The 26,743-nt window shown below is 42.8% G+C and overlaps 1 protein-coding gene across 2 annotated transcripts in view; it reads right to left on the reverse strand.

Annotated features, from left to right (window-relative positions):
- Positions 1-26,743, reverse strand: part of LOC127567029 (integrin alpha-6-like) — a 185,347-nt gene that overhangs the window by 139,568 nt on the left and 19,036 nt on the right. The window contains exon 1 of one of the 2 annotated variants that reach the window (XM_052009656.1): positions 12,428-12,628. The exons of the other annotated variant lie outside the window; for it this stretch is intronic. Within the exon in view, the coding sequence (XP_051865616.1) occupies positions 12,428-12,588 (161 nt within the window). The 5' untranslated portion in view covers positions 12,589-12,628. Of the gene's footprint in view, positions 1-12,427; positions 12,629-26,743 lie in introns of those variants that run through there. 2 annotated transcript variants of the gene reach the window in all.

Below are 26,743 nucleotides of genomic sequence, written 5' to 3' on the forward strand. Positions count from 1 at the left end.
ATAACCTTCAGTCAAGAGTTTGATACAGTTGTGGTAATTATTAACCCCAGGTCATATAACCTCTGCTGTGAAACCACTGAAAGGGATAACTGTTTAATACAAACACTGTTTTAACTGAGGTCAATTCTACATAATTTTTGGTGCATAGTTAATACCCCAGATCAGATAATCTCTGCAAGTGCAGATCCAAGTTACTGTAATGGACAAGGTCCTGCTTTCAGGAACTACTACAAAACCAATGAAAGGGATAACTGTGCTGCTCATACACACAGACACACTTAACTTAGCATTTTGAATTTATTGCAGTTTCAATAAAGGAACCATTTAATGTAAATATGTTTGGTAAGTCATTTAGATTGGAGTCTAGCCAATATGCTACAAGATATCTGCCTTGAGTAGTCAGAACACTTAAGATGCAGTTGAACAATGGAGATGAAAAAGCATGAAGCACAAAATTTGGTCCATCAATCCCATATCATCCACACACCTTGTTAGTGAACGTTGATCTCAACAGCACTGACAGCTGGAACTCCTAGGGGCGAGGCTAAACCAGCACCTAGAATACTTCTGGGGGCAGGGCCTCTCAACAATGCTTGAAAAAGCCCTGAATATTAAAAGAAACTGCAGATGCTGGAAATCTAAAACAAAAACAGAAAATACTGAAAATACTCAGCAGGTCAGGCAGCATCTGTGCAAAAAGAAACAGAGTCAATGTTTCAAGTAGCAGACCCTTCAAAAAAGTCCTGCTGGGCCTTGCCCATCAGCCACTAGCTGACTTCCCAGTAGAAGATTACACACAGGCAATGGCTCCAGTTCCAACAGATCGAGAGGGCAACAATCCAGTAGGTTTGGGCAGTTGGCTGGTCAGGGAAAGATCTGGGTCATTATCTCTCTGCAATTGTGGGACCGTGCAGCACAGTCCCAATGAGACAACAGTAGCAACATTTCAAAAATATTTCATTCACTGTGAAGCACTATGGAACATCCAGAGGTCCCTATGGGTACTATAAAAATGGAGGTCCTTCAGTTTTATCACCTGGTAATTAAGTGGTTGGAGCCTATCCATAAAACCACCTGTATTTAAACTTAAAAGTCAAGTGAAATAAACTGCCTGATGGTCAAGCAAGTGTCAGATGGTGAGAGCCAATCAATTGGCTTCTGTAAACTGTAAAAATAATTGCCATAGAGATTGACTGTAGCTTTTCTTTTGGTTGCCTGCTTCCTTATTCTGCTAATTCTAAAAATATAACTTGATTTTGTCTAAATTTACCCAAAATTTCTCAAAATTCAATTTTTCCAATTTTTTTCCCCCCACTGTGTTTCAACTGGATTGGTAGTAATTGGAAAAGTAGTGATGGAAGAGCCTGTCAATCAAACTGGTGGTGGAGGAAATGAGTTTAAGGTCCAGGGTTATAGCTGACCCAGTCCTTGGACGAGTTTTGCCAATTGTATTGGTTTGCAAAATTGGTCAACGTTTGTCTTGGGTAAGGAAACAGAAACAAGCATTGACCTCCTTCTCCTTATACAGACCCTCATGATAGAGGGTGACTTGCTTCCACTCTGGTTTGATCAGTTATGAGGTGACTGATCAGGCCAATGTGGGACCCACAGACGGGACAGGAGGTAGCTGACAGGGCAAATACATGGGCAGTTTGAGAGTTACTGCACTCCTTTGGCTGCTTACACATGGCTTCTGTGCACTTCTGTAGCATGGACTCGAGGTTCTCAATATCATCCTGGGTGCTCCTACTCCATTTTGAATGGTCATCGGTCAGAGATTCCCAGGAATCAGTGGGAATGTTGCACCTTTTCAAGGAAGCTTTGAGCACATCCTTTAATCTCTTCCTCTGTCCAGATAATAATCTCTTCCAATGACAGGGTTCAGAATAATGTGTTTAAGGAGTGTGGGGTCAGGTAGACACATTGCCTGCCAAACGTAGCCAACTGTGTAATTCGGGCCTCAGTGCTGGAAATGTTGGCCAGGGAGAGGGTGCTGACTTTGATTCACTTGTCCTTCCAGTGGATTGAGGATTTGGCCGAGGCAGCATTGGTGGTAACTTTCCAGGGTCTTGAGGTGCCTGGTGCCTGTTACAGTAGTCCAAGTCTTAAAAGCAAATAGGAGGCCACAAATCACTGTTAACTGATAGACCATGAGCTTTGTGTCAGGTTTGAGTACTTGAGTTTCAAACACCCTTTTCCTCAGATGGCCAAACACTGTGCTGGTGCACTGAAGGCAATGGTGAATATCATCATTGATGTCTGCCTTCACTGAAAATTGCTCTTTGACACAGCCTTGTTTGCCAATTGTCCACATTGACAGCAAGTCTGTTGTGGAGCTGTTGGTTAGAATAAGGTAGATGAATTTCTGCCGGCAACCAAATTTGAGATGGATGCTCTACAATCCCTCTCGATTAACAGAGTCAAAAGGCTTTTGTGAGATCAAAAAAAGGCCATGTTGCATGGTCGATGTTGCTGCCTACATTGCTCTTTGAGATATCACGTGGTGAAGATCACGTCCACTTTCCCTCTAGATGGACAGATTCCATACTGTGATTCAGGGATCAACTCTTCAGCCACTGGGAGGACGCAACTAAGGAGGATATTTACAATGTCTTTCCCTGTGGCAGACAGCAGGGAACCCTTCTGTGATTACCGTTATCAGATTTTTCTCCTTCCTTGAAGGTGGTCATTATTACAGTGTCTATTACTCCACTGGCATGTCCTCTTCTTCCCAGATCTGGGAGAAGAAGCTATGAATGTGTCTGAAGTTCCTTTCTGTCAAATTTTAGAACTTCATTGGGGATACCATCTGCTCCCAAAGCCTTGCTGTTTCCCAGCTGAAAATATAGCCTTGTTAACTTCTGGGGTGAAAGCAAGGCTGGACTGGATAGGTTGCTACGGGATGGAGTCAAGGACACTTGTGATTCCTGGAATGGCAAGAGTGCTGTATGAGGAGAGACTTGGGTTAACTGAATTTGTATTCACTGGAGTTTAAAGAACGACAGAGGATCTAATGGAAACCTCCATGATTCTGTAGGGCTTGACAGACTGGATACAAGAAGGAAGTTTCCCCTGGCTAGGATACCCAGAACCAGGAAGGGTCACAGTCTCAGATAACAAGACAAGAGATTTACTTAGAGGAGGTGGACCTGTGGGATTCACTGGCACAGACTGCTGTGGAGACCAAGTTGCTGAATATTTTTTAACAAGATAGATAGATTTCTATCGCAAAAGGCATCAAGGGGCACAAGCAGAGAATGACAACGTGATATTGAGATAAACCATGATTGTATTGAATGATGGAGCAAGCTTGAAGGGCCTAATGCCCTACTTTTGCTCATTTTTTGTGTTTCTGCATCGAGGTCAGAGTCACGGTTGAGGACTTCTTTGATGTGTTCCTTTCAGCGGGCACTGACAACCTCTCTGTCCTTGTAAGCTCTCCTCTGATCTTGGCTCTCAGTGGGGCGAGCACTTCGCTGTCTGGGACATAGATGGCCTTGACAGCAGTGAAGAATCCACGCATATCACGATCAACCGCCAGCTGCTGGACCTGCTGCGTTCATTCTACCCACTGTCTTTAGGTCACAGATTTTCTGTTGGACCGCAACTTTTCAGTAATAGTTAATTGCTTTATTATTGTCACATGTACTGAATTTTAGACTCCCCCAGTCTGGAAAAAGACTCTGACTACCTATCCTATTTCTGCCCCTCATAATTCTATAAACTTCTATAAGGTCACCTCTCAGCCACCAACATTTCAGTGAGAACAAACCCAGCCTATTCAATCTCCCCTTATAACTACAGCCCTCCATTCCAGGCAACATCCTGGTGAATCTCTTCTGCACTCTCTATTGCTGCCACATCCTTCCTGTAGTGTGGCAACCAAAACTGTACACAATAATCTAAGTGTGGCCTGACCAATGTTCTACACAGCTGCAACATGACATCCCAATTCAGTGCCTCAGCCCATGAAGGCAAGCATGCTGAATATCTTCCTCACTACCCTATGCACCTGTGTCATTATTTTCAGGGAGCTATGAACTTGCACCCCAAGGTCCCCCTGTACTGCAAGACTCCCTGTTCCTGCCTGACTCTGAAACCTGCAGGGGTGGAAGGATTGAGACAAGTTCAAACATGATTAGCTTTTCAGCATCAGCTAAGAATGCACCCTGATACCAGTGCAGAAGCCGTCCTGCTTGATTATTGAAGGGGAAAGGCAAAAGCAGTTAAGAATCATTAATAATTCCTTTTATGTCAGTGTAATATGCTGCTCTATCACAATCTGAGCTATATATTTGTTGATCATGTAGCTTACCCTGAGACTTCTACAATACCAAACCACAATTTTCCAACAATTTGGAAATGTAGCAACTCATACATTGGAAGGCCCAGGTAGTTTTCCAGTGTAGGGAAGTAAACCAGCTTGGAAAATTGTAATAGATTTGACAAAATTAAGCCTGGCAGAGAAAGTTAGAAGATGTTGCAAATTATCAATCTTTTCTTTGGCTTTTCAAAACAAAGTGCAGTATTTGCAGTACTTCCTTTTAGACGGTGGAAGTTTGTTAAGAGGGTTCACTTTGAGAGCACAAGAAATAGGAGTAATAGGCCATGTGGCCCCTGAAGCATGCTGCACCATTCAATAAGATCATGGCTGATCATGCATGCCCACTGTCATTACCCTACATCAAAACAAAAATGTGGCCCCAGCACTGGCTCCTGTGGGATGTCACTGTCCACCATCCTTGAGTTGGAGTAACATGATTCTATGATTGCTGCTCAGGAACACTTCCATGGCTACACTTGCCTTTCTGAACCCCAACCAACTGGTAATTCTTCACATACACAGATAGTGTTGGATACCTATTTGACAGCCAAATGTTCACTTATTATAGATCTAACAGCAATTGTTTCTGGACAGTCATCAGGAACAAGAACAGTGGCTGAGCTTTCCTCTCTCAGTGAAATACCAAAAGGCTGCCAGTACTGTACAACAATGCACAATATGACTCACTTGAAGAAATGTTTGTGAGAAAAGGTGATAAAACTGGGAATGGGCCACAGAATATTTCAAGAACCAAATTATTCCACAGATCATGGCAAGATCTCCACTGCCATATCCAGCGGTTCTGCTTCGATTTACTTATGGGCAAGTTTTTGAATGATACCTTAAACCCACGATTATAACAAATCGATTCATGAGAGGATCTTGTGCAATCGCATCCACTGGAAACTCAGCAGGATCAATGTGACACAACTCATTGATGCCATATGAAAATGAAGAATATCATCTGTGTGTTTATTTCAAAATTCTGAATCAGCAGACCAGCACCCTTGCTCCACACTACCACTGCAACTACCTTCCCTACCCCCAGTATCCCACACAACTCACAATAATGACTAGGCTTTTAGTTCCATAAACAGGAGGAGCAAATTGCATGGGACTATGAGGAATTAGTTTGGAATCCAAGACTTTCATTCACTTAATGAAAATCGCACACTCCAGGGGCCTGTAACCTGCAGTGTGTCTTTATGAATTCAGGGCACGCTCTAATCATCTGAAATTGGAAATTGCTATTGACATACATGCTCTGACACACAAAATGACCAGCTCAGCAGCTCCTGAATCAAATGCAATGTTTTCTTTTGTTTTTAAATTTTAAATTAATTATCTTTCTGCTTATAATGCATTCACGGGGTCAATAGTTCAGAAGCCACTCCTCAGTTTTCAGGCTGGATTTTTCTGGTCTGACAATGAAGTGTCTCAAAACATATCAATCTGTTAATGTATTTAATTTTGCTTAAGACTTCATTCTTGTTTATTTAACCATTCTTTTTCCCAGGGTTGGGGAATCAAGAACTAGAGGACGTATGTTTAAGGTGAGAAGGGAGGAGTATAATAGAAACCTGAGGGGCAACTTTTCACCAGGCGGGTATAAGGTACATGGATAGGAAAGGTTTCAAGGGATATGGGCTAAACGTGGGCAAACGGGACTAGCTTAGATGGGAATCTTGGTTGGTGTGGACCAGTTGGGCCAAAGGGCCCATTTCCATGCTCTATGTCACTCCACTCACAGATTCTTGGTAGCTTTAAGCTGGTAAGGTTGCCAAGCAATCCATAAACTGCTCAACTACTCCAACATGATTTTTTTTTATGACTTAGCCAGCAGAAATTATGGTAAGTGGCATTATGATTAATTGGACAGATAGATAAATTGATAGGCTGATAATTTTTTTCATAAATATATGAGCAAGGAAACTACACTAAACGTTCATAAAACTGATTGGACCCTGGCTGGAGTACTGCAACTAATTCAAGGCATCACATTTTAGGAAACATGTCAAGGCTGCAGAGGATATTTTCTCAAATGATATCAGTGATAAGGGACTTCAGTTTTGGAGAGAGCCTAGAAAAGTTATAAGATTCTCCTTAGAGAGACAGTTAATTAATTTAATCCTGATGGCCAAAACTATCAAGGGTTTTGACAGTAAATAAGAATAGCAGTTTCCATTGGCAAGAAGGTTAGTTTAAGATTTAAGGTAAGTGGCAGAAGAACGCGGGGGGGCGGGGGGGGGGGGCGGTGTGTGGATGATGAAGCAAAAAAAAGATTCATGCAACAAGTTGTCATGGTATGAAGTGCACTGTTTAGAAGGGTGAATAAAGGTAATTGAATTGTAACTTTCAAAGCCTGAATCACATATACACTTACGAAGGAAAAATTGCAGTGCCACAGGGAATGAGTAAGTGAGTGTGACTAATTTTTTAAAATTTTTTTTTTAAATTTTATTTACAGGGTGGTAACAGGCCCTTCCAGCCCAATAAGTCCGTGCCGCCTATTTTAAACCCAAATTAACCTACCCGTACATCTTTGCAATGTGGGAGGAAACCGGAGCACCTGGAGGAAACCCACGCAGACACGGGAGAATGTACAAACTCCTTACAGACAGCAACATGAATTGAACCCCGATCGCTGGCGCTGTAATAGCGTCGCACTAACCACTTCCAGTGAGACTAATTATAGAGCAATTTTAAAGAATTGGCATGGGTATGATGGACAAAGTAGCCTCTTTCTGTGCTGTGTCATTTGAAATGATGAACAGATACCTTCATTAAGAAAACAATGTAACGTACATGGAGAATTAATTGACATCCAAGCTATGTTTTATTATAAGAAGGTGCCCATCAGCCAATTGTAAAGAGTACTATTATACCACCGGATTCTAAGCTTCCAACAACATTCAGAGGGTAGCTGCAAACAGAATGGCTCCAATGACAATAAATAATTTGTTAACCTTGGTTCTGTGCTTGATGTAATTCATTGTAACTCAGTGATGAAGTGTTTCATCCAGTAGCCCAATGAAGTTCAGCTGCAGACTGTGAATGCAAAAGCCCCACCACCCCCACCCTCTGCCCTCCCAACTGAACTGAGATACATTGGTGAGCAAACATATGACTTTTCTTTGCTTACATGCATAAAAAAAAACAACCCGGCATGACATTTTCCACAAGTGTCCATGTGATTCTGTCAGCTGCCTGAAACCATCAGCTCCATGCTCTCACTGTAATGCCTTGATACAATGCTACCACTTCAAACAGCTTGGTCTGCTTTAGTCATTCCTTGTCAGGCAAAAGGAAGCCATCAGTGTTGACAAAGGATTTTCAACTTTTACAGCCCAGGTCCACTCCGGGCAAATGATCTATTTGAGAGTAATTTATTAAAGCACTTCAATGTTGTAAGCAGCTGTTAAGAGTTACAATGAATTCTTGAACAATTGACTGGTTATTGAAAGTGTCACCCTACAAACTATACTTTCCACAGCTCCGAATTTGACAGTATGGTTTCCGCAATCTGTTCCTTAACTAATTCCCTGTTGAGATGGGTCTCTCTCAACAGGGCCCCTGGGACAGTCACATTATCTGGGCACAGATGTTTGAAGTAGCCCTTCTAACACTGTCTTATGAAAGAGAGAGAATTAAAGACTAGCTGCTCCTTCTCACAGCATCCCAAGGGAAATGTCTATTGGGAAGGATCAAGGGAACTGGATAATCAATCCAACTGATCTATATGGAATACACAGAGATAAACTGCTCTTCTTTAAACCCAGTTTTGGTTGGGTGGAGGCCCCAGCCAAGAAAATAATCTTCATGTCCTGAAATAAACATTTGAAAGGGGGCCATTGAATGTGTGGTATCAGAAGAATGGGATTTAATCTTTACCTTGTTTATACAGCATTGCACAGAGTAACAGTGCGAACAAAATACCGTTCAGTGAATAAGTGTACAAAAAAGGTCAAAGACTTCCAAAAGGAATCGGAAATCAAAGGGAATGAGGCCATTTGAAAAAGAGCAGAATTGAAGGAACAAGGATTGACCACAGGGCCTAAGGGGGTAGGGAGTAAATAAACAGGGGTTTCCCAAGTTCCGGATGAGCAAGAACCACAAGGGCAGAGCTTGGGCTACCCTGGATACCTCCATGATCAAACAGCCCCAAAGGCAAAATGAGCAGTGGTTAAAACAGGGGAAAAAAAGCAGGAAGGAAAATATAAGATAAAAAGGGAGCTTACTTCCCAAGAGTTATAGATGGACAAATGAGTCAGAATACACACACTGCATTCTTCAATAATGTATAACTGGATGCTGCACTGTCAAACTGACTCTGGGATATTTTTGTAATGTTTCTAATGGGAGTTAATAAACTGAACGACACGTATTCCTGGAGTCAGACAAAAATAAAAAAAGACAACCTTCAAATAACTCTGCTCGGTCATCTCGTATCGGAACGAATGCAGTGTTACCAAAAAAGGGCACCGGTTCCCATTAACTGGCCAGATTTAAAGGTACCAAGGGGTCATGGGTGTGTTTATAGTTGAGGGGCTATTTGCCTGCATAAATACCCTGTGCAGTCAAGACCTCTGTTAACCCCTTCACACCCATGCTGAGCAGTGTGTCTGGGAGCATTCCGAGCCTCTCTCTGCATGGGCTCTCCATAGCTAATGATGAGTTGTCCTTAAAGTTATACGTTAACACTCCAGCAGACAGAAAACAAAACTATCTGGGAGCAGATGCGTGCTCTTAAAACAGAGCACCTGCTAATTATTTATGAATATTTGCTTCACTTTATTGCATTTTCTTTTGCCTCCAAGTCTTTATATTGAGATTGATTCAATAAATTGTGCATCAAACCCCTTGACTCACTGAAACATTACATCCACAAAATAAGTATCCCCTCTCCGAAAGTGTTTAAAAGCTAACTCCAGCTCAAAAAACATTCTATTTTTCCATGAGCACCAATTCCAGCCAGCAGTAAAATTCTCATTACGTACACAGTAGCGATCATGCATCTTTCTAAAATCAACTTCATCGATCTTGTGCTAATGCTTCACGTTAACAAACTAAAAGTGCACAATAGCACACTTCCCGGACCCCAATACATGGACACGTTCCTGAGGACCCTCTGGACACTAGCACACTCTCATGGACTGCTATACGTGGACACAATCCAAGGAAACTCCTATCCTACTTTTCATTAGATAGTGCCTGCTCCCCAAAGAAAAGCAGTCCTTATTTACATACACACACCAGGTGTGAGGAATTAATTATTCAATAAATACAAAAAGCTAATGATCCTTCCTTCCTGTTACTTGCTGTCAGTCACAAGACTTCTTACTTCACTGCCCAGAGTCATCATACTGGCATTCAAATCAGCCATGAATGCTGGACAGCCTTGGGGGAGGGGCTGAATGGCCTAACCTTGCTTCTGAATAAAATCCTAATTGTTTATTAGATGTCTCCGAACTTCACTGTTTCAATACTCACTCCTCACCAGCCTCCTTATTTTCCACTCACCAGAAAGTTGAGCTCATCTCTAACTCTGCTGCCCATAACCAAACTCACAACAAATTACATTCACTCATGTACATTGGCACCAGGGCTGGGAATGAGATCTAAACAAAAAATCTTGTTACTAAAACCTTCCAGGGGGCCTCACCCATATCTCAAAAACCTCTTCTAGCCTTACAACCTTGAATCCTTCAGTTTTGATGTCTTATGGAGACCCCATTTTCAGCACTTGCCCATGCCTACACCTGTCAATTTCCTCTGTAAATCATTCCACCTCTTCTTCTCCTTCATCCCTTTTGACATCTCTTAAAATCTTTTCTCTTTGATCAGGCCTGAGGTTACCTTTTCTAATATCTCCTTGTGAGGCTCGGCGTGAAATGTTCTTTGATAATCACTGATGACATCCAATTCAAGTGCTAATTGTTATTACAATGTCCAGCTGTTGAGATTTCCTTTTTTTTTGTTATTCCTATGCTGCTGTTTACAACCTCAGGATATCCCAAAGCATCATAAAGCCAATTACGTACTTTGTGGGGACAGTATTCACCTACATGCAGCAAAACAATCTAAAACAAAAACAGAAAATGCTGGAAATACTCACTAGGTCAGGCAGCATCTGTGGGAAGAGAAACAGAGCTAACAGTCCACATTGGAGACCCTTTATCAGAACTGAAATGGAGTCAAAAGAAGCTTGTAAATCTGTGGGGAGGGTGGGGAGTGGGATGTCTCTGAAGGGGTAAAATCAAGGTGACTGTGGGGCTCCTCCAGCAGCTTTTTTTTACACCAGATTACAGCATCTGCAGCCTCTTGTGTGACTTTGGGGATAAACTATAAACAAGGTTATCTGATCAATGAGTGAATGGGGGCAGTTAGAGAGTGAGAACGTTGACAGAAGAATGTAGGAGTTTCAAAATACAAAACAGGACAAGCAGGGTTATGTTCTCACTCTCTCACTGCTCCCATTCACTCATTGACCAGACAACCTTGTTTACAGTTTATCCCCATGGTCACCCTATCAGAGACACTCCCTACCCCACCCTCCCTGCAGCCTCACAAGCTTCTTTTGTCTCCTTCCCAGTTCTGACCAAGGGTCTTTACCCTGAAACGTTAACTCTGTCTCTCTTCCCATTGATGTGGCCTGACCTGCTGAGTATTACTTGCATGTTCTGTTTTTGTTTTAGATTTCTAGCATCTGCAGTTTTTTTTATTTTCTCTGATAATGAGCAGATAATTAGTTTTAGTATTGATTGAAAGATAAATATTGGCCAGGACACTGGGAGGCACTCGGCTGAAAGATCGGGAAATTGAAAGCTATGGGGAACCAGCAGAGAGGAGGAGTTGAGAGGCCTGGGGTAGATCAGCCATACTGAAAGGTGCAGCAGGCTTGAGGGGTGGCCTACTACTACCCTCATTTTCTTGTATTTTCTTATAAAGAGGGCCATAGGAGCTTTAACGTCCACCTGGGAGAACCGTCAGGATTTAGGAAGAAAGGAAGCACCTGCGACAGGGCAGCAATCCTACAGCAGAACACAAGATGTGGGCGTGGATATTCATGCACGATCCCGTTCCGGATTGGGTTTGAACGTGCAATCTTCCGACTCAGAAGCAAAACCGACTTTAACTTTTGCATTGTCAGCCCTCCAAATTCTGCAGCACGAGCATAACAATTTGAAGTATAAATTTCGTGCACGCCTGAATCCTAATTTAATCGCCCTGAAATTAAACCAACCTCGGTCCCCGCATTGTCAATTGGTTCTTTGGCCGCAGTAGATTTTGTCAAGCGCTCTTAAATAATTCATGAGCGGTTCCCACCAAAGCAGCCAGATTTTAAAACATAAAACGATTGGGTTAGGGAGGAGAGCAGGCAGCCAAAGGCAGCTCTCGCAGGTTGAAGTCAATGGGCGAGACAGCCTTGCCCACGTTGCACCGATCTGTTTAAGTTCCACAAAACAATTCTTTGTTGATTTAAAAGCAAGTCTGAAAGGCATTTCTCGATCGATTGAAGGGAATAAATCACGTTTCGAATATTTTGCTGCCTGCATCCAAACCTTCAAGTTGAACTACAGATACTGACGTGTTAGAACTCCCACTGCACCTTGCAACGTCGTTACATATGCAGAAACACGGGCTGTTAATATATAATTCTGCAGAGAAATAACGGACATGCTTCAACGCAAGGATAGTAAGAAAGAATTAACTGCTTGATAACGCTTGGCTGCCGGCTACAATATTTAAGCTCTTTTTAAAAAAAAGCCTTACAACGTGTCCCAGAAAGAGTTAAGGATACAGTATTGGTACTGGCATGTTCAAAAGTATAAGCATTGCCTTTTTGGGATACTCGCACAGAGATACGTTAAAAATAAGTTGACACTAAGACAAATGAGTTATTCCGTTAATCTGTGAACGTCACATCTGCGTAAGTATCTTCTGTAAACATCATCCTTTGCCGCTTTTCTTCTCCCAGCCCCGAGTGATAAAATTCACAATACTTGATCATTCTGCACTTTCCCTATCTTTCCCGCACCTCACCGTGAGGGTACTAGCTCAGATAAACAACGTTACAGATTCAAAATATATTTTTCAACTCACCAACTCTGCGCGTCCGGGCTGATCTGTTTGTGTAAAGCCACGGAAAACCCAAACAAACTCCCTCTCTCCCCTTCCTTTGCGATCGTGTTAGTTGTTTCCAGATTAAACGCCGAGCCGCGGGCTGCCAAGAGCAGCCAACACACGCGCAGGAGAGGTGTCATTTCTGTAATGTCTCTAGTGCAGGAGAAGCTGTTTCCCAGCTTGACAGAGAGGTACTGACTGGCTGAGTGTTTGCGACCTCGTGTTTACAGGAGACGGAATGTACCGCTGCCACTGCTGGTAAAACACTCCCTCCCGCCCGCCCTCTCGTACACACGAGCTCTCACTGAAGTCTAACAAGACTAACAGTAACCCTTTCACACCTCACTAGATTATTTTAGATTTGAAATCCCATGGACAAGCGTGTTTAACAAATTAACACCAAGTGCAGTTTTACGCAACGTAATTTTGTCAAACTGTTATCAAACAGGCTGAACTGAAGAAAATTGAAATACCTCACGCTGCTGTTATTTTTGGAGATGGTTCACAGTTTATGTAATGTGAACGCTTGAATTACTTATATTTACTAAATGTTGGTTAAGGGAAAACATTTAATATTTTCCTACTTCAGTCAGGGGCTCAATGATCTGAATGGTGAAGTATCAGAGGGAACAGGACCATGCTAGAATCTGGTCCATCTGGATCGTTTTGAGTGAAGTAGGAGATATAGAAGCATCTATAGATATTATTTATATGGACCCAGAAAGTATTTGATAAAGTCCATTGCTAACTAAAATCACAGTTCTTGTAACTGAATGCAATTGTTTGACATTGCATTGGTACTCTGCTGAGCATCAGGGGACAGAGAAGAGGGAATAGCAGGCAGGTATTCAGACTGGCAGGACATGACTAGTGGGGAACTGTGCTGCAGCCACACTTATTCATTGTATACAATGGAGTAATAAACACATATCCAAGTCTGCCAGTGACACAAAAATAGGCAGCATTGTGACCAATATTAGATGGAAGCTCAACTGAAAATAGAAACAAAAAATATGAATGGGAAAGCCTGTGACAAATGGAAATTCATGTCGCCAAATGTGAGGTCAACCACTTAGAACCTAAAAAGGACAGAACAGAGCTTTTACTAAGTGGTGAAATCTGGAAGCAGTGGAGGTCCAAAGAGACTTTGGACATCAATCATTAAATGTGATTGAGAGATACAGAAAATATTCAGAAAGGCTAATGGAAGGCAAGCCTTTAGATCTGGAGACACAAGAGACTGCAGATGCTGGAATCTGGAGCAACACACAGTCTACTGGAGGAACTCAGCAGGTCAAGCAGCATCTGTGGGGGTAAGGAATCAGTCCTGATGCAGGGTTTCAACCCAAAATGTCAACAATTCCTTTCCCCGGACAGATGCTGCCTGACCTGCTCAGTTCCTCCAGCAGATTGTTTGTTGCTTTAGATCTGGAGAGCTGGATTACAAATGGGTAGAGATTATACTGCAGTCATAGAAAGTCTAGTCAGACTACAACAGGAACACTGTAAGCAGTTTCCTTACCACCATACCTTAGGATGGGTACACTGAGACTGGAGGGAGAGTGGTGTAGGTTCATCACAGACTGGACTGCAAGGGTTAAATTGCAGAGAGATTGCACAAACTAGAGTTGCATTCCCCAGAATTTAGGTCAAGGGGTGATTTGATTGAAGTTTATGATATTAAGGGGAAATGATAGTGTGGTTGAAACTAATTTAGCTGGTTGGAGAATCTTAAGGGACATTGTCTCAAAATTAGAGCAAAGCCTTTCAGGACTGAATGATTAAGGGGAGGTAATAACACTGATGAAAATTCATTGACCCAAAATGTTAATTCTGTTTCTCTCTCCACAGATGCACACTGACCCACTGAGGATTTCCAGCATTTTATGTCTTTAGTTCAGGAGTGAAGTTTGGAAACACTTCTACATGCTGATGGTTTGGAAATTCTCTTCCATAAATGACAACTGTTAATTGCTAATGTTGAATCTGACCCTACAGATTTTTGCCAACTGAAGATAATAAAGGATATGGAGCAAAAGTGAGTATATGGAGTTAGGTCACAGATTGGCTCTGATATCATTGAATGGTGGACCAGACTCAAGGGACTGAATTGCCTCCTCCAATACTTATATTGCCATGACTCAAGTATGGAAATATGAGAGGGAACAGAACTCTCATGGAATCTGGTTCACCTGATGTTGAATCAACAACAGAATGAGTAGTTTTCCTGTTTGAAACAAGTTGTCATTCAGCCGATGTCATCCAATTGGTTTCAATCTCAAGGCCTGTGGCTCATAACCTCCACAAATGTAATGTGCCTCCTTTTCAAGGAAAGTGTACAATTGTGATTTTATCAAAACCATCCATTAAACCATACTGTGGCAGCACAGTGAAGTCTCTTACACACTTAGCAGCAGTTTGAAAATAGAACTGCCCTCACCCTCCCTGGATTTATAGGGGTTAAGAGCAGCCAGGCTTTCTGTCTCTGAACACAAACCAATGACCTCTGCTGCAAAGTGCATTTGTGTGGACATGATCGGGCTCAGCTGTTCTGCTGCCCTTACAATCAATGGTGAAAATGACAAATGACCAGTGAAGTAAAACAATGGAAAGGGGTTCCACCTGTGGGGCTCTAGCCAAGCATGCAGGGAGGAAGTGGGGGTGCAGGTTATTAAATAATTGGGGTGCTGTTGGGTTGGGGTAAGCAGCAGAATTAGAATGGAAGAATGCGCAGCTAATCAATTTATTAAAAAAAGTAATTTGCCATTCATAACCTCAGGACAATCCCAAGCCAATTATGTTTTTTTGAGGTGTACACACTGTTGTAATTTACGAAATACAGAAACCAATTTGCACACAGTAACCTCCTGCAAACATCATGATTAGTGACCATTGGTTATAGCATTGGGAAGAAGTCTCTGGTTCTTTGAGGTACTTTCAGCAAAAAGGGCAAATGGAACTTAGGTTTAACATCTCATCCGAAAGATTTCATCAGGAGTGCAGCACAACACTCAAGAAGCTCAGCATCATCCAAGACAAAGCAGTCTGCTGAATTGACATAGCCTCCACTACTGGAGCACAGTTACCGCACTGCAGTAACAAAATGCCCTGTTGTTACTTGACCAGGCTACTCCAACAGCACCTGCCAACCCACAACACCCATCATCTAGAAGGACAAGGACAACAGGTGCATGTCCTCCCAGTCACACACCACCCTGGCATTGATTCTTCATTGTTGCTCTATCTAAATCCTGGCACTCCCTATCAATGGCACTTCGGGAGTAAGTTCACCAGTAGGACTGTGGCGGTTCCAGAAAGGGACTCACTGTCAACCTTCTTGAGAAATTAGGGATGGGCAATAAGCGTTGGCCTTGGCAGCATTGGCCAGATTCCAAAAATAACTAAATGATAAAAAGCAGCTTCAGCACTGCACTTGTGTTAGCTGAGATTTGTGCTCAAGTATGAGAGGGGCTTGAAATCACAATCTTGTGTCTCAGATGCAATATGAGGCCCTTTTTTCAAAGTCTAGTTTCTAAGCTTCTAATGAAATGTCACATAAGATGTAATTCAGCTACTAAATTGTAACGTATGTGGCAACAAAGGCCACATTAACCCCTTTGAAACACAATTTTTTTTTTTGCCAGTTGCAGTTACAGATATTCACAACTCACCAAGTAATTGATGCACAATGATACCTGCACAAAGGATTATGATGGAAAACTCCTTTAATGACCGAGTGGAGAAGAGCACCCACCCTCCAATACCATTAAGCTAAGTGTTAGGTTAAGTTCTTATCAGAAGGGATTGATAGCAATAACTTATGATCTGATTATGAAAATACGTCTAGAGACACTTGATAAAATTAAGAATGAATGGGAAAGAGAACTTCAGATACTCTTACCTATAGAGACATGGAAGAAAATTCTCCAATTAGTTAATACATCTTCAATGTGTGCTAGACACTCTTTGATACAGTTTAAGGTGGTTCACAGGACTCATATGTCTAAGGATAAGTTAGCCCGTTTTTATCACCATATAAATCCTATATGTGACAGATGTAATTCGGAGGTGGCTTCCCTGACACGTATGTTTTGGTCCTGCCCTCTTTTGGAAAAATATTGGAAAGACATTTTTAATATTATTTCAATTGTATTGAATATTGATTTACAACCTCATCCTATCACTGCAATTTTTGGGTTACCAATGATGGATTCCGGCCATCTATCCGCTTCAGCTTGTCGTATGATTGCATTTGTTACATTAATGGCCAAGAGATCCATCCTATTTAAATGGAAGGATCCTATACCTCCTACCACACTTCAATGGTTTTCTCAAACTATAACATGTTTAAACTTAGAAAAAATTAGGAGTGGTACTGTTGATCCTTCACTTAAATCTGAGGAAATTTGGAGTCCATTTATTCAGTATTTCCATATGATATAGGCAGACCTTTTTCGAATCCCTTTCAATAACCTTTTATTTGAATATAGAGGAGTGGAGCTAACAACATAATAATGTTTTTTAACCGAAGAAATAACAGTCCAGCTTTTTTTTTTAAGTGTTTGTGGTTTGCTTTTGTTTATTTTTTTTTAATTTTGGGGTTCTCTTTTCATATAATCAAATTTCTTTTCAAATTCTTTTGTATCATGTTCACTTAGTAAGAGATTGGGAGGTTCAGATTATATATTTTACTCTGTGTTTGTATATGTCAACTGTTATTATCGTAATCCTGATCTCTTCACACCATGTGTGTAATCACTATTGCTATGTGTATTAATTTGAAATTTAATAAAAAGATTGAAAAAGAAAGAAAGTTCTTGGTCTTGAGTAAATTAACTGATCACAAATGGATTACCACAATTGACTCCAATAGCCCTGAGCCAGGAAGAGAGAATCTCAACATGGGTTCCCAACCCTGATGGTTAAGCCGTTGAGACTATTGGTGATTCCCAGGGACAGGATTGTATGCATCAAATCAGAACCTTAATTAAAAGACAGATTCACTGAAGTAGTCACCCCAAAAGTACTCTCTCTTCTTCTCCTTGAAAGTTCCTTGGGGTCAAGGTTGATTCAATTCCACTCCAGTTCTGTGGGCTCTGAGGTGCTTGACAGGGCAGGTGGGTAGCTTGTGAGGTGATATGCTCCATCCACCATTTACACTAGGCTTGCGTACTCCCCATGCATGAACTCAAGGTTTTCAATACCATCCCGAGTGTTCCTTCTCCACTATTAGCAATCATAAGTCAGGGATTCCCACGAGTTGGTGGGAATGTTATACTTTTCCAAGGAGGCTTTGAAAATATCCTTGAATCTTTTCCCCCGTCCACCTGGTAATCTCTTCCTGTGAAAGAGCTCAGTACAGAATGTCTATTTCAGGAATCTGGTGCTGGGTATGCTGTTGTGAGGCCATGAAAAGCCACGTATGCTGGTTGATGTTGCTCCCTGCATTTCTCTAAGAGTTGTTGAGCAGTGAAGATCATGTCCACTGTGCCTCTAATCGGATGGAATCCACACTGTGATTTGAGGAGCAGCTCTTCAACCACTGAGGTTGAGGAGGACACCGATGATAACTTTCCCTGTAACAGACAGCAGGGAGATTCCTGTGCAGTTACTGCAATTGGATATGCCTCCTTTCTTAAAGATAGTCATGATTATGGCATCTCTGAGGTCTGCTGGCACATCCTCCTCTTCCCAGACTGGGAGGTGAGGCTGTGAATTTGTGACTGAAGCTCCTCTTCACCAAGTTTTAGAATTTCAGCAAGGATACCATTTTCTCCCAAGTCCTTCTTATTTCTCAGTTGGCATATGGCCTATTGAATTTTTGTCATTCAGGTGCAGCAGTAAGACTGGACCGGATAGTTTGCTATGGAATGGAGTCAAGGACACTCACGTCAAGAAGAGTCATAGTGGTGGAGTTCCTTAAAGTGTTTCTTGCAGTGCGCACTGATTGCCTCTCCGTCCTTATTAAGCTTGCCTCCGTTCTTCACTCTCACTGGGTGTCTGTGCTGTAGATGGCCTTGACAGCGCTGAAGAACACATACATGTCATGGATATCAGTGAGGTGCTGAACTTCCTGAGTTGCTTCCACCCTCTGTCTGTTCTTTAGGTTAAGGTTTTCTGTTAAACCTCGACCTTCTTGTGCCTATAGAGGTATTTAAAGTACAGTATTTGAGTACACTCTCTGTAGTCAAGTTTATTTTCATGTGCACAAAAACAGGTGTGCAGAGGTGCAATGAAAAAACTTACTTGGAGCAGCATCAGAAGAAAAACATAAAAATAAATTATACAACATTTTTACAAGAAAGAACACAATTAGAAAAAAAGTCCATTTTAGTGCAAAGTGATCAAAGTGGTCATAGTGTTGCTAAACTATAGTGATTAGGGTTGTGCAGGTTGGTTCAAGAACCAAATGGTTGAAGGGAAGTAGCTGTTCCTGAACCTGGTGGTTTCAGGCTTCGGTACCTCCTTCCCGATGGGAGCTGTGAGAAGATGGCATGGTTCGGATGGTAGGGGTCTACCATCCCTGAATGGATGTTGCCTTCTTGAGGCAGCGCCTCCTGTAGATACTACTGATGGTGGGAAGGGATGTGCCCGTGATGTATTGGGCCGAATCCACTGCTCTCTGCAGCTTCTTACGTTCTTGTGCATTCGAATTGCTGTACCAGAATATGATGCAACCAGTCAGGATGCTTTTAACAGTACATCTGTAGATGTTTGTTGGAGTGTTCGGTGACATGCTGAACCTCCTTAACCTCCTAAGAAAGTAAAGATGCTGGCGCACCTTCCTACACACTATGCCGTGGATTCCTCTTTACCACACACAGTTTTGCCTGTTAAATACTTTGTTCAATGTTTACATTAATTCATTCCTTGCAGTTGTTTCAGAATCATTCTTCCAATCTCGAACCTTTCAAGGACAAGAGTCGCATATTCTAACAAATTAGCAATGAAAGAAGTATGTATGCCAGAGTGATTTGTGGTTCAGGTATCTGCAGGCAGCTGGTGTAGACTCAATAAGCCATGGATATTCATAATTTGACAAGTTTCTGCTGGGTCTTTAAAGCAGTTCATGACAACAAAAAAATAACAAGCTGCCATGTTTACAGAATTCCTCAGTTGCTGCAAAATAGAGAGCATCAAATCCCTGTCAGTAATCCCACAAAACATCAGTATTATATACCACATCTGCCAATGCCTATGGTCTGACAGACAGTTGTGGCAATGGTTGAGAGAAATGCATGACCCAAGACAATGGCACCGAGTTAAGAGATGTTTTCTACAGCTTGTACAATTTAGGTATGTCTCATTTTCTTCTATTAACCATACCTAAATCACTCAGTCCATGATCCATTCTTTTCATTTAATAAACCTTTAATATACAGGTTAAGATTGTGATCTTGTATATTTCCCAGAACTATATATAAAATTCTACAACAACTTGCATTTATGTAATCCCATTCACATCTCAAATCATCACAAGGTGGTTCGCTCAAGAATCAAAGTTACTCAAACCTCAGTATTTGAGCTGCAGTCTGCTGAAATCCATAGTGTATATGGATTTCAGCAAAGCATTTGATAAGGTACCCCATGCAAGGCTTATTGAGAAAGTAAGGAGGCATGGGATCCAAGGGGACATTGCAGTGTGGATTCAGAACTGGCTGGCCCACAGAAGGCAAAGAGTGGTTGTTGAAGGGTCGTATTCTGCGTGGAGGTCGGTGACCAGTGGTGTACCTCAGGGATCTGTACTGGGACCCTTGCTCTTCGTGATTTTTATAAATGACCTGGATGAGGAAGTGGAGGGGTGGGTTAGTAAGTTTGCGGATGACACGAAGGTTGGGGGTGTTGTGGATAGTTTGGAGGGCTGTCAGAGGTTACAGAGGGACATAGATAGGATGCAAAGTTGGCCTGAGAAGTGCCAGATGCAGTTCAACCCAGATAAGTGTGAAGTGGTTCATTTTGGTAGGTCAAATATGATGGCAGAATATAGTATTAATGGTAGGACTCTTGGCAGTGTGGAGGATCAGAGGGATCTTGGGGTCCGAGTCCATAGGATGCTCAAAGCGGCTGCGCAGGTTGACTCTGTGGTTAAGAAGGCATATGGTGTATTGTCCTTCATCAATCGTGTAATTGAATTTAGGAGCCGAGAGGTATTGTTGCAGCTATATAGGTCCCTGGTCAGACCCCACTTGGAGTACTGTGCTCAGTTCTGGTCACCTCACTACAGGAAGGACGTGGAAGCCATAGAAAGGGTGCAGAGGAGATTTAGTAGGATGCTGCCTGGAATGCGGAGCATGCCTTATGAAAGTAGGTTGAGGGAACTCGGCCTTTTCTCCTTGGAGCGACAGAGGATGAGGGGGGACCCGATAGAGGTATATAAGATGATGAGAGGTATTGATTGGGTAGATTTTCCCCAAGGCTGAAATGGTGGCCACAAGAGGACATAGGTTTAAGGTGCTGGGGAGTAGGTATAGGGGAGATGTCAGGGGTAAGTTTTTTTACTCAGAGAGTGGTGAGTGCGTGGAATGGGCTGCCGGCAACGGTGGTGGAGGCAGATACGATGGGATCATTTAAGAGACTGTTGGATAGGTACATGGAGCTGAGAAAAATAGAGGGCTATGGGTAAGCCTAGTAATTTCTAGGGTAGGGACATGTTCGGCACAGCTTTTTGGGCCGAAGGGCCTGAATTGTGCTGTAGGTTTGCTATGTTCTATGTTCAAACGACTCTTGCATTTGCACTCAGAGGCCAAACTCCAAGCTATTTTTGATTCATTCTCTGAAGCATAAGACAGGATGGGCCTTACACTCAACATCCACAAGACAAAGGTCCTGTAGCAACTTGCCTTTGCTGCATCTTACTGCCCTCCAATAATAAAGGCTCAGAGCAAGACCCCTGGAAAATGTGGACCAATTCCCATATCTAAGGGGCCATCTCATGGCGAAGGCAGACATTGATGATGAAATTCACCCACACCTTCATTGCACCAGCACAGCCTTTGGTCAACTGAGGAAAAGAGTATTTGAGGATCAAGACCTCAGACCTTGTTCCAAAACACATGGTCTACCAGGCTGCAATGATCCCTGCCCATTATATGTTTCTAAGACTTGGACTATCCACAGCAGGCACGAGAAAAATACCACCAACACTGCCTCTTCAAAAATCACCAGAAGGACAAGATAACCAACATCAGCATCCTCTCCCAGACAAGTTCAAGTTTATTGTCATGGGCATATATACCCAGGGTATAAACGCCATGGAAATTAGTTTTTTGCAGCAGCAGCACAGTACATTACAAACATAAGTTAACATCAACTGAAATTAACATAAATTATACATAACTTACACAACAAAATAAACATAACCACATTAGTGCAAGTTGAGAGAAAGAAAAGAAATATAGTCCCAAGGCAGTGTTAGGGTTTTCAGGTCGGTTCAAGAACCTGATGGCAGTGGGGAAGAAGCTGTTGTTGAACCTTGAGGTGTGGGGTCTTCAGGCTCCTGTACCTCCTGCCTGATGGCAGCATCGAGAAGGGGGCACGGCCCGGATGGATGTCGCCTTCCTGAGACATCGCCTCTTGTAGATGTCCTCGATGGTGGGGAGAGCTGTACCCCTGATGGAACTCCAGCATCCCCATCATTGAGGCCCCAGTTACACTCAGTCAGATACATTAGGCTGGCCACGTCGTCCCCATGCCTGACACTAGACTCCCAGAACAAGCGCCCTATTCCTAGCTCTGAGATAGGAAGTGACTGCTAGGCAGACAGAAAAGGATTGAAGGATGTGCTCAAAGCCTCCTAGAAGAAATGTAACACCCCCACCACCAGCGCTTCACCTGTGAGTCTGTCAGTGTTATTTATTGCATCCAGTGCTCCCTCCTCTACATCAGTGAGACCCGACACAGATTGGGTGACCGCTTTGTCGAGCACCTCCGCTCCGTCCACCGCAACAGCCAGGATCTCACGGTAGCCACCCACTTCAATTCTGCATCCCATTCCCATACTGACATGAATATCCACGGCCACCTCTACTGCCACGTTGAAACCAGATGCAAGTTGGAGGAACAACACCTCATATTCCATCTTGGTAGTCTCCAACTTGACGGCCTCAACATCGATTTCTCTAACTTCTGGTAACCACTCCCCTCTGTTTTCCCTTTCCCCTCTCCCCACTTTGTTTACCTTCATTCCTGTAGCCCCCTCTCCCATTCTCTTTCCCCTTCCCCGCCCTTATGACCTGCCCATCATCTCCCTCTGGTTCCCCATCTCCTTCCCTTTATTCCATGGTCTACTGTCCTCTCCTACCAGATTCCTTCTTCTTCAGCCCTTTGCCTCTTCTACCTCCCAGCTTCTCACATCATTCCCTTTCATCCCCCCTCCCCCACCCACCTACCTTCCCCCTCTCACCTGGATTCACCTATCACCTGCCAGCCTGTGCTCCTCCCCCTCCCTCTACCTTTTTATTCTGGCTTCTGCCCTTTTCCTTCCCAGTCCTGATGAAGGGTCTCATGACTGTTCATTTCCCTTCATAGATTCTGGCTGACCTGCTGAGTTCCTCCAGCATTTTGAATGCATTATCCCCACTAACATCTTCAAACCTCTGGTCTATGAACATTAAAAAGGAGCACACAGACACCTTGAGCAAGCAGTGGAAAAAGAGAACCTCCTCACAAACTACCCACCCACCTGCCCCATCAGTCACCTCCTGCCCCACCTGTGGAAGAGTCTGCTGTTCCCACTTTGACCTCATCAGTCACCTCAGAACCCACAGAAATGGAGAAGAAGCAAGTCATCCTTGATCCTGAGGGACTGTCTACAACGAAGAAGGTTCGCAAGAGGAATATCAACAAAGGAAAATTGACACCAGCCCCCAGAACATATCAGGAGGGAGATGGAAAAGCTTGATCAAGAATGTAGATTTTCATGGAGCACTTTAAAGGATGAGCAAAAGGCAGAGATGTTTTTAAAAGGGAATTGCAGAGCTTAGCACCAAGGCAGCAAAATCACCAATCGTGGAACAATTACAATCAGGAATGGGCAAGAGGCAAGAATTGAACGGGCATATAGACCTCTAAGGCTTGTTGGGTTATAGAGATGGAGAAGAGAAAACTGTGAAAAGAAATAAGGCTTTTATATACAGGGAGCCAGCATAGGTCTGAAAAGTACAGGGGTGATTGTTGAATGAGACTTGGAGTAGGTTAAGCCTTGGAGAGAAGAATCTTGAGGAACACTAATCTATAATATATAATGGGAGGCCTGCCAGGAATGCATTAGAGCAGTCCAATCTTGAGTTAACAAAATTATAGATGAGTGCTTCAGCTGCAGATGATCTGAAGCAGAGGTGAAGTCAAACAGTGTTGCAGAGGCAGTGGGCACGGAGACGTGATCAGAAGCTCACCTTGGAGCCAAACGTAACCTCAAGCTTGTGAACAGTCTGACTTAGATTCCGAAAGTAGCCAAGGCATGATATTTGTGGCAGGAACCAAAGCTAAGATATCATTCTCCTTACTATTTGGCTGGAGGAAATTTCTGCTTATCCAATATTAGATGTTGATTACTTAATTGAGTTTTTTGAAGAGGTGACAAAGGTGATCGATGAAGGTAGAGTAGTGGATGTTATCTACATGGACTTGAATAGGGCATTTGACAAGGTCCCTCATGGTAGGTAATCCAAAAGATTAAGATGCATGGGATCCATGGTGACTTGGCCATTTGTATTCAGAATTGGCTTGCCCATAGAAGATAGAGGGTAGTGGTCGACGGATCTTGTTCTGGCTGGAGGTCTGTGACTAGTGGTGTTCCGCAGGGATCCGTACTGGGATCTCTGCTGTTTGTGAAAATGTGGATGGGTGGGGTAGCAAGTTTGCAGATGACACAAAGGTTGGTAGAATTGTGGATGGTGTAGAAGGTTGTCAAAGGATACAACAGGATATAGATCAGTTGCAGATATGGCGGAAAAATGGCAAATGGAGTTTAATCCGCGCAAGTATGAGAGGTGCTGCATTTTGGGAGATCAAATGTCAAAGAAAAGTACACAGTTAATGGCAGGATCCTTAACAGCGTTGATGTACAGAGGGATCTTGGGGTTCAAGTCCATAGCTCCCTGAACGTGGCTGCATAAGTCAATAGGGTGGTAAAGAAGGCCTGTGGCATGCTTGCCTTCCTAAAACTCTTGTTGGACCATATCTGGAGTATTGCATTCAATTCTGGCCGCCCTATTATAGGAAGGACATGGAGGCTATGAAGAGGGTGCAGGAAAGGTTTACCAGGATGCTGCCTGGCTTATAGAGCTATAAGGAGAGGCTGGGCAAACTGGTTTGTTTTCTCTGGAGCGGCAGAGACTGAGGGGAGACCTGATAGAAGTTTAAAAAATTATGAGAGGCATAGATAGACAGCCAGTATCTTTTTCCCCAGGGTCAAAATGTCTAATACTGGAGGACATGCACTTAAGGTGAGGGGAAAAGTTGAAAGGAGACGTGCGGGGCAAGTTCCAGCCATCCACTACACAGAGAGTAGTGGATGGCTGGAATGTGCTGCCTGGGGTGGTGGTGGAGGCAGATACGATACAGGTGTTTGAGAGGCTCATAGATAGGCACATGACTATGCAGAGAATGTAGGGATATGGACCATATGCAGGCAGAAGGGATTAGGTGTTGATTGTTTAATTAGTTCAGCACAACATCGTGGGCCACTGGGCCTGTTCCTGTGCTGTACTGTTCTGTGTTCTAAGGCATATAATATATCAGAGTTCATAGCAGGGTGGTGAGCAGCAGTCACATACAAATGAAAATTAAAAACAGGCAATTATAGCTCCTTGACATTTCAGGTTATGAAGAGTGGGAAGTGAAGCCATTGCAGGTTATTCTCTACAGTTCGATATATACTAACAGAACCAAGCAAGGATAGTTCCAGCCAACTGCACAATGGAGGAGCTCTTGAATAAAAAGTGTTTTCAAAACTGTGGATACAACAAGAAGTATGAGGAGATAGCTTCATATCCACAGTCACAAACAACATTATTTGTGACTTTACGAAGGTCTATTCCAGTGTTTGGGCAAGCCAAGAAACCCAGTGGGAGGGTTTTAAACATGGAATAGTAAGAATCATAGGGTAAAGGACCTGGGCAGCAAAAGCATCTTTAAGGACTTGAGAGAAAAAGGATGAAAGTGGACGGGTAGTTTGCAAGGATGGTGAAAGTAAAAGAGGAAGGTGTTGCATCTTCTGCACTTGGAAAGATGATATTTCATGGAGATGGGTTGTTGGGGGTGATTGAAAAGTGGACCGACAGTTAAGAAAGGAATGGTTATTTCCCAATGCTGAAAGGAGAAAGAATGGTAAGATATGTTTGGTGGTAGCATCACATTAGAGGTGATGGAATTGATGGAGAATGATCCATTGAATGTTCCAGTTGGTGGGTGGGAGATAGGAATAATGGAAGTACTATCATGGTTCTAGAAAAGAGAGAGAGGGGATGAAAGCAGACATAGAATGGATGCAGGTGAGTACCCTGTCAACATATGTAGAGGAAAATCCTCAGTTGAGGAAGAATTATTGAAAGCTGGGTAACAAGCAGGTTCTGTTTTTACAGGTGTCCAGAAGTCAAAGTTGGAAAATACACAAATAAAAATCACTCAATATGGTAACCATACCTCAACAGTATTGTAATGATAAGACTGATAAGAAAGAAGAATTACTAAAAGTGGAGAGAAAGGAAACTAGTTCTACTGTTCATAGGAATGAACGCATGTATGTATGTTGGAATTTTGAAGTTGATAATATTATGGGAGATTATTTGTAGGTAGGGGTGTCCATAACTTGGACGTTCATAATCTGGAGACAGCCTGTATATGCATGATGGCAACATTAGAACAAATGTTATGGAGAAAATGGGAGAATGGAATAGAATCCCTACAGGAAGGTGGGTAGGAGCAACTGTCATCAAGGTAATCAAATCATTGGGGTAATAGCAAATTAGGTCACTGGACCTGGAATGGCAAAAGGAAAGGAAACTGTCAGTGGCACAGTAGCGTAACACTATTACAGCGCCAGCGATCAGGGTTCAATTCCTGCTGCTGACTGTAAGAAGTTTGTACGTTCTCCCTGTGACTGCGTGGGTTTCCTCCTGGTGCTCCAGTTTCCTCCCACATTCCAAAGACATACGAGTTAGTAGGTTAACATGGGTGTAATTGGGCGGCACAGGCTCGTTGGGTCAGAAGGTCCTGTTACCGTGCTGTACAAATAAAGTTTTAAAGTTTTTAAAAGATGCCCCATGCAAAGGAGAGGGAGGAAAATGGATGAAA

This window comes from Pristis pectinata, chromosome X (assembly GCF_009764475.1).
Source record: "Pristis pectinata isolate sPriPec2 chromosome X, sPriPec2.1.pri, whole genome shotgun sequence".
NCBI lineage: Eukaryota > Metazoa > Chordata > Chondrichthyes > Rhinopristiformes > Pristidae > Pristis > Pristis pectinata.